This window comes from Carya illinoinensis, chromosome 14 (assembly GCF_018687715.1).
Source record: "Carya illinoinensis cultivar Pawnee chromosome 14, C.illinoinensisPawnee_v1, whole genome shotgun sequence".
NCBI classification, from domain to species: Eukaryota; Viridiplantae; Streptophyta; class Magnoliopsida; order Fagales; family Juglandaceae; genus Carya; species Carya illinoinensis.
This window is the reverse complement of record NC_056765.1, coordinates 9,411,821-9,420,562: the sequence shown is the minus strand read 5'-3', so window position 1 is coordinate 9,420,562 and position 8,742 is coordinate 9,411,821. Positions and strand designations below refer to the sequence as shown.

Sequence of the window (8,742 nt, the reverse complement as noted above, 5' to 3'; positions counted from 1 at the left end):
CATAGGGGCATTGTTGTGGACCATATCTCATGGTATTAGAAAATTGAAACAGACCCATCCACCTTTTGTTGTGGACGTATTTGAAAATTCACAGCTATTCTAAGCCAATTAAATACTTCATTTTATTCATTAATTGTATGGTGTTTATGAGTAATTCTACATACAGTTGTGGAGTGTACAAACGTCGTGTAGTTGCTTTGAAAAAGAGTGGGGTCTATTGTTAAAAAATTAATTTTTTTATTTGGATATTATATTTATTCACTATTTTTTAAAGTAATTATATGGGTTTTGCACAATCACAACTACCATTTTTCTTAAAAAAAACTTATTTAAGTGATTTTAAATGTTATAAATAGGGCAAAAAAGAAAAAAAAAAAAAAACTCGATGTGAATGTCAAAATCAATTTACTTGAGTTAATATGATGAAACTCAATACACATTCTTGCGAATCAATTACAGTGAAGAACAATGGAAAGAAAATACTCATTTCTTCTCAAAGTTACTCTTCTATTCCGTTTTCTAATCTATTTCAAAAACCAAATTAATAATTATTTACCTTATTTTATCATTGAACACCCTTAAAAAAATAATTATAAAAATGATGGTAGATTTGGCAGATAATCACACATGTGAGTTATGTTATATAATATAGTAATCTTCTTTTTCTCTCATTTCATTATTTTGACATGGCTTTATTTATTAAAGATATATTTTTTAAGAAAAAAATAGTTGATTCGAGAGCTATAAATAATGTCACGTCAGCACAGTGAGATGAGAATTACATAATGTTGTATTTCAAAGCTGTAAATATTTTCTCTTATACGTAAAAGCAATCATTTTTTCAAAAATAATTTTAAACTAGGAAGACAGATGACTTCAGCTAACTAGCACTTTCCACAAGCAAATATTTCTGAGAGAAACCCTTTTCATATCCAATTTGACTCTTTTTTCAAAAAATAAAATAAAAAATAAAAGAAAATATTCCTTGCTTGCCTACCCTTTACTTTTTTGAATTAATTAAAAAAAAAAAATCTACAAATAGAATCAGTTATCTTTGCCTCTAGGTCATTCCCTCCCTTGCGTGCTAGAAGAGCTTTGGAATAACTGAGCATATAAAAGAAAAACATCACCACTCTCCCACCAACATGCCCAATTCAGAACAAAATGAAGTTCCAGTTGCAGTCTCTGCAAAAATCCAGATTATTTAGTTTCAGATCATGGGGCTCATCGTTGGCTTTGGAATGGGTGGAATTGGCCATATTTGCAGCGCCACCTCCCCATCCTAACTGGAGAGTTGCTTATGCTGCCTCATGTCCGGTGATGACACCTTGCGACCATAAAGCAAAAGATATCCTCAAGTAAGGGGAGGAGGGTGTTTCCTCAGTGTTGATGCCCTCTCTATAATCAATTTACTTTTAAGCTTGGCCATTGCCAACGAGTCACTATGCTGGTTGGCCTCGACTCATTGCATTTGATCATTAGACTTGCAGGATGTTTGTGGTACTGGGTTTTTAATATTGCTACTCTCCATCGTATATCTTGTTATTTTCAGTTACCTTTGCTGATGCAATACACTTCAAATGTGCCTCATAAGATGTATGATTGAGAATGATAAAATTTAAGATGAAGATTATATTTTTCTTCTCTTCTTGTTCTTTTTATTCTTGTTGTAAGCTTGAATTTCTTTCGGCTTAATGTAGCCCATGAAAAGCTTATCATGAATTAAGAGTACTAATCTCTAGCATTTGTCTTTCTAGACGTGTTTTGAGTTGTGTCATTGCACTTGAAGAAGTGAAAACCTTGCCCTAGTTCTACTCAAGGTACTCATTATCATGAATTAAAATAATATACTTCTCAAAATGATGTTTTCTCCCATTTTGCTCCCATACATCAATGGGTTTGCACATGCAGTCCTTCTCCCACCTGGGACTCTAGATAGAATTTCTATCACGAAAGTTGATGCGACACAATTTAAATAACTTGTTATATCACCACTTAAATAGAAAATCACTTAAAAGTTAACGTAGGCCACATCAACTTATGTAACTATGACAAATTCCAAGATTAAGAAGAGCATTTTTAGCACCTTAATTTCCCATAAAGGTGGGGCACTCCACAATAACGAGGCTCATGATGCATATCTAGTAAAGGGCTCTCCAATCCCAAATCAGTAGAGATTCCCAGGCAAAATCCCAATTGTATATACATTATACATCTCAGTGATGCACATAACTTTTACACAACAATCTAACACACAACTTTCTTAGTAATTGAAGTTATTTGCACAACTTTTCCCCTCCAACCCCCTCCCTATTTAGGAGAGTTGAATTCTATCTTATTGTTGTTTTTAATTTTAGGATTCATGTGATAGGTTTCAGACATCTAAAGTCATTAAAGGCACATGGCTCTTAAAATACACCCTCAAGTTTCATTATCTAAGTTAATATGACATGGATAAAGGGTCAAATTTCATAACGAATGCAACTCCAATACCTTCTTTTGTGAGGGAAAATGATTTGTACAAGTCCTAAATAGACAAGTCCTGCATAAGCCTTTGTGAAAAATAAACACCATCTTGAAAAAAAAAAACACTATTCGTATTAGTAGGACCCAATTTTTTTTCTCTTTTATAAAAGGCTTGCACGTGTCTATTTGGGACTTGTTCCTAGTATTACTCCTTTTGTGATATAATATAAAATGAGTGAAAACTCATCATAAAGTTGGAACGGCCAGCCAAATATAAGTATTTAAGCCACACTCAACCAATATGACTAAGATCAACTAAATTCAAAATTATCTAATGAGAATCCTTTAACCACCCACACCAATTTCCTTCCAAATTTACGAGGAAAAGAAACGAATTACTGGAGGCTAAAAATACCATATTCCTAATTGGAAGCAATCCTGCAATGGAGGGGAACTTTTTCAAAATGTAGCAGGAACACCTTGACCTGATAGAGCATCAAAATCATCTTATGTTTTTACTTGCCGATCGGTAACAAGGACACACCATTCGCAGTGCTGATTTGATAAATCTTAATTGTTTTTTTTTTTTTATAAGTAAACATTTATTAATGCCAACAGGCTTAGCAAAGTAAACCAAATATATACAAGAGAAAACACCTAATTGGGTATTTTTTAAAATATATATATATATATATATAAACCCATATAGGAAAATGAATCTAACAAAGCCTGTCCAAGCCTAAAGTTGGGCCTTGCAAATATAGTTTTATTACAAATCAAATTATATTACGTAAGTAGCGTCGAGAGTTCATTCACGCTGACTTGCAAATATACTTTTTTATTTTTGCTTTCAATATTGTTGGCCCATAGAACTGCATGTTTATAAACTCAAATCACTATATACCCCATACCTATTCATTTTCTACACGGTTAAGCAATACCTACACATTCCCATTGGATCAAACTTGTGACACAAACCACATATAGACAAGTTATTAACCTTGACAGTCTCACATCACTAAACATCTTTGGTTCTCCTCTGCTCATTGTTTTCCATATGCATGGAATCAACACCAATGCTTCATCACCACCATGAAATCCATCCTCACCTAATAGAATCAACTCGAGGCATGTCTGTTATGTAGAAGTGACAACATAGAGAATGTAAAATAAGTTAATAACAACTTTCCTGCAACGTGATCCTACAACCATTGGATTTGATAACATCTAACAACTCCAGGAATTTCCTCCCAGAGATAAATATGAGCCAGTGTTTGTTTGTTTAAGGGAGATGGGAGTGGGGAAAGAGAGAGGATGACACAGAGAGAGTCAGAGGCAGAATACAACAGAGTATTATTAATTACAATAAATCAATGATCAGTAACCCTAATAACCTACAGAAAGATGTCCCAGAAATAAAAGACACAACACCCACTACCAAACAAGCTACATCTCCAAAAGGAGTACATGTAGGAAAACTATATCCTGCAAAGGGAGAAGAGTTGAACCAGGTAGTAACATTCTACAACAATGTTATCCAATAGATATAATTGTATTAAACAAATGTCCAAATTGATACAAAAATGATGCATAGGAAATTTACCAAAACCCACCAGCAACATGATAAGATTGGAGCAACAAAATAATATGGCTGTTGGTTATGCAGGACAGGAAACCCCCTTAGGTGGATTGGAATGTTATGGATCCTAGATCGATCAATTGATAAAATGGTGAAAACACTGGGCACCATCACTCTGTTGCATCAGAATTCACATCTGCTTCAGTTCCTGTATTCCAAATTGAAAGAAAAGAATGACTAACAGACCCACAAGATTCCTTTTTTTCTCATATAAGTAACAACCCACAAGATCTTATATATGACACAGCAAAAGGAAATTCCCAGGTCACTTGATACAATAACCCACTAATAATCATTCCAATAGAATCGAGTGCAACAAAAAGAAGCACAGAACTTGTAAAAACATATTTCACACAGGCATGGTATTAATAACATTAATACGGAATTCCTTGGCCACTATTCTGTCATTATCTACCGAGTGGAACTAGACAGATCCCCATAGTGAGAATGGCCAAATGTGGCAGAAAAAAGCACAAAAAAGCATAATGCACTCCTTAAAACACATAAGATTCAATCACACCAATATCTTGCATTTAATGAAGTAACATAGGTCTGTACAGGCTACCTTAATAAATACAACTCCCACCTTAATGTTTCACAATGCTCATCCAAATTATTCAGCACTCTATGTCACTAGCTCAGAAACTTCCATAACAAGCGAAGTTTCAAGCCCAAAATCCCAACACCACACATACACTCTCAAACTTATCAACCACTGTGCATCAACTGAAGAAAGAAAAAAGAAGAAGAAAAGCAACACAATATACATCCAAACCCCCTAGTTGAAAGCCATAGTCCATCCTTTCACTGACCATACCTAATAATCCTCCCAAAATCGGACGCATTAGTCGACAATGTAACATATCAATATAACCGTACATCATAGTTAATTCAATTACACAAAAATCAGACAAAACTTGAAGAACACAAAAGATAATGCTACTTGTAAAACCAAATATAACATATGTTAGGAGTAGAATATTAGCTTAAGTGCCTGTCACATGTATTACGCAGTGTTACCGCCTGAGCTAGGGCGTAGGAGTAGGATTTTGTAACGCATTCTCTTCATAAATAATAAAATAATATCTGACTAACCTTGTCCTTCTTCTCCTTCATCTCCTTCATAGTCCTCTTCATCCTCACCCTCGCCCTCATATGCATTGACACCGTATCTTGAGTTCAAATAATCCACCGCCGCCGGAGTCAGCACTAGCTTATCGGAATTCAGAATGTCGTACAAATTCAAGGTCCTCGGCGTCAACATCTTCAACGTACCGATATTCCGGCTTGAAAGCCTCAGATTATCGGAGACCTCGGTCATCAAGAACATCGATTTCTCCTTTGGGTCAATTCCCCACCTCTTCATCGCCGCTATGAAATCCTTCGTCTTCGGCGTCTCGAACTTGTCCCCGAAATCTTCCACCACAACCGTGTTAATAGCGGCGGTCGACATAGCCGTCGATATTGCCAGCCTCTTCTCCTTCCGATTGATCTTGATGCTCCAGTCTCTGGGCTTGGGCCCGAAGGCCACGCCTCCACCAGGCATTAGAGGGGTCCGCATGGACCCACGTCGGGCCCGTCCCGTCTTCTTCTGCGGATAGGGTTTCTTGCCGCCGCCTCTAACCTCACTGCGAGTGAGCGTGGAGGCTGTGCCGCGACGCTTGTTCTGGAGGTCCGTGACAATTGCTCTGTGAACAACGGCTCTGGCGGTGTCCGGTGGGGCAGACCTGAGGTCGAGGTGGGTCTCGCCAATCTTCTCGCCATTGAAGGAGAGGACTGGGAGGGTGGCGAGCTCGGAGGTAACCGAGAGGGGTTTCGTTGAGGTTTTGAGCGAAGTGGCTCCGAAGGTTAAAGAAGAAAGCTTTGGGGTTTGGTGGGAGGAGGAGAGGAAGATCGAGGAGGACAAGAACGAGAACAATGGGAGTGCTGTGGACGTTGCCATGCCTCAGAGAGCGAGAGAGAGATACAGAGAGAGAGAGAGAGAGAGAGTTTTTTTTGGGTCTGAGAGAGAGAGAGAGGAGAGTGGGAGTGTTATCCAGTAGCCTATCCGGGGCTTTTGGGAAGCATCCCTTTCTCAATTCCTTCAGCCTCGAAACAACGAAAAGTTGAAAACATGAAAAATGAGCTCACAATAAAAACAAGAATCTAAAATAAAATGAATAATAATGCGAAAAAATAGTTTTTTTTTTTTTTTTCTTTTGTGTATTTTTATATATTTTATTGATATGATTATTATAATAATTATTTTTTTTAAAAAAATAATAGTTAATTATATTAAAAATATATATAAATATAACTACACATAAAATTTTATTTAAAAAAATTTACAATAATCTAATGACTTAAAATCAAAGCCAAAAGTAATCTTGGCCATCTTCAATTAAACCAAGATGAAAGAGAATCGAGATTTTTTTTTTTTTTTCAAACTAGGAGAATCATGAGTTTCTATAATCATTATCTTTTGAAACATTTGAAGTAGAATAAATAAATACAAAATAAAAACAATGACATTCGTCTTTCTCTTCCTTTTATTTAATTTCTTTTATTGCATTATAAAAAATATTTTTGATGCTTTGGTAATTTTCATTTTATTCATATATACTCATAATATAAAAACTCTAGAACTTATATGTATTATCTATATTTTAATCACATACATTCATATAAAAAGTCTAGAATTTATATAAATTCAATACTATAATAATATGTGTTACTTATTATATAATAATACTATAATATAAATAGAACCAATAGGCTAATATCTGTACACATCATAATATTACTATGTATAAATAGTATAATATGCTTGACTAACTAATAAATAGTAATATATAATAGTCTAGCCTTATAATATATAATTAGAAAAATTGGATAATTGCATCAAAAAAAGAAAAAAAAAATTGGCTAATAGTCTAGTATAATAACATGTAACATTATAGTATAACATGTAATTAAATACTAATAAATTAACAAGGGAAAAGCTTCAAACCGGATTAGGTGTCTTTTGAGATTTTACACCCTTGAATAAAATTTAGACATGTAAGATATTTATATGTGTTATGATGGGTGTAAGTTGATAGGGTCTTTCCTTCTAATTCAATTTTTCCTATCTCACCCGAGCTCTCCCCTCCTCTCTCCCTTTTCCCCTACCCTTTCTTTTCTCTTCTCCCCCCTCAGCTCTACTCTCCCTTTCAGATGTTCATTTTCTTCATTTATGGTCTCTCTCAGCGAGACCTTCCTGATTAATTTCCTCCATCTCTAACTATTATTTATAGCTGCTACTTTGTGTGGTACAGGATTGCGGTCACCACTTGATATATTGTGGTGTATATTTGAGATTTAATATTGAAAACAAAAGAAAAGTTTTCTGAAATAGTTATGTCAATATTTTCCAGGGCACCCATTTTGCCAGTAAAATAAGCATCCAATACGTTCTTGTAGTGATGATGTTGTGCTTCGAATTTTGACATGGAATAATACCCAAAAAATATTTCTTCGATTTTTTAGATATATTAATGGCCAGAAACATTCTCATATTTCTCCAAAAAAATGTTTCTTCAATTGGTGTGCTTAACAGAGGATTGAGAGAGAGAGAAAAGAGATCCGGGAATAAGATAATTTTGTGAGAATAGCCTACATGCAATTCTATTACCCATTTTGCTATAATCCCTATGTGTCATGTGTCTTTTAATTGGTGTAAAACAAAAATTCTCACTCATCCGGTCCCTAGTGCCTCCCAATTGACAATAGTTAATAATCAATACTAATAGTTAAATTTAATGTTCAAAAAATTATTAACTTAAGCCCAAAAGATGGGCATTATATAGAACGCATTGCACAAGCTTAAAGGTAGGAGCTTAAAATCTATGCAGTCTTTAAATATTTAAGACATTTTTAATGGTTTACCCAAAATATGGACTTTGTATGGAGCCCATTGTATCAGCTAACAAATTAAGGTTAAAAAATTAGTTGGATCATAGTTTAAAGCCCGAATTCGTCATTTGATCTGACTTTATTCCATTTTACAGGAGTCAAAGTTGGATCGAATTTTGTACTTGTTGGAAACAAAGTCAGAGGTTGCTATTAGACTCCAACTAAATCAGAGTCAGAGTCAGATTGGTGCTTTGCCCTTATTAATTTTCCTAACATGGGTTTGTTGAAAGCCCATAAAGCAACAAGTATCACAAATTGGTATTCATTTATCCAATTGGTGTTCATTTATTCACTCAAATTTCTTTCATGGTACCTAAGTCTCTAGCTCACGCTAATCCTTTCCCTATGACTTTAGCATCTTCCTTCCACTCCACTACATATCCTACCTTTCCAATACCCAACCTCTAAAGCTATTTCCATGAAACTTGATGGTCAAAATTATCTCCTTTGGTTCTCTCAGTTTCTGCCTGTATTACGGACTAATGATCTCATAGACATTATTGACAGTTTTAAGTCGTTCATTCCAAAATTCTTACTTGATTATCAAAAGAAGATCATCAGTAATCCTGCTTACCTCTTTTGGAACAAAAAGGATCAATGCATCCTTAGTTGGACTAATGTCACTTTATCTGAGAGTTTGTTATAACTGTCTATGGACTCCATACCTCCAAGCAAGTGTGGACTGTTTTGACAAATTAATTTAT

The 8,742-nt window shown here is 34.9% G+C and overlaps 1 protein-coding gene across 1 annotated transcript; it reads right to left on the bottom strand.

Annotated features, from left to right (window-relative positions):
• Window positions 1-3,798: 3,798 nt before the first annotated feature.
• Window positions 3,799-6,199, bottom strand: LOC122295037 (50S ribosomal protein L4, chloroplastic). Its single transcript, XM_043104043.1, has 2 exons — window positions 5,201-6,199; window positions 3,799-4,253 (listed from the first exon to the last, which is right to left on the bottom strand). Exons 1-2 carry the CDS (start codon window positions 6,045-6,047, stop codon window positions 4,216-4,218), a joined length of 885 nt encoding a protein of 294 aa, XP_042959977.1. The 5' UTR covers window positions 6,048-6,199; the 3' UTR covers window positions 3,799-4,215.
• Window positions 6,200-8,742: the final 2,543 nt, after the last annotated feature.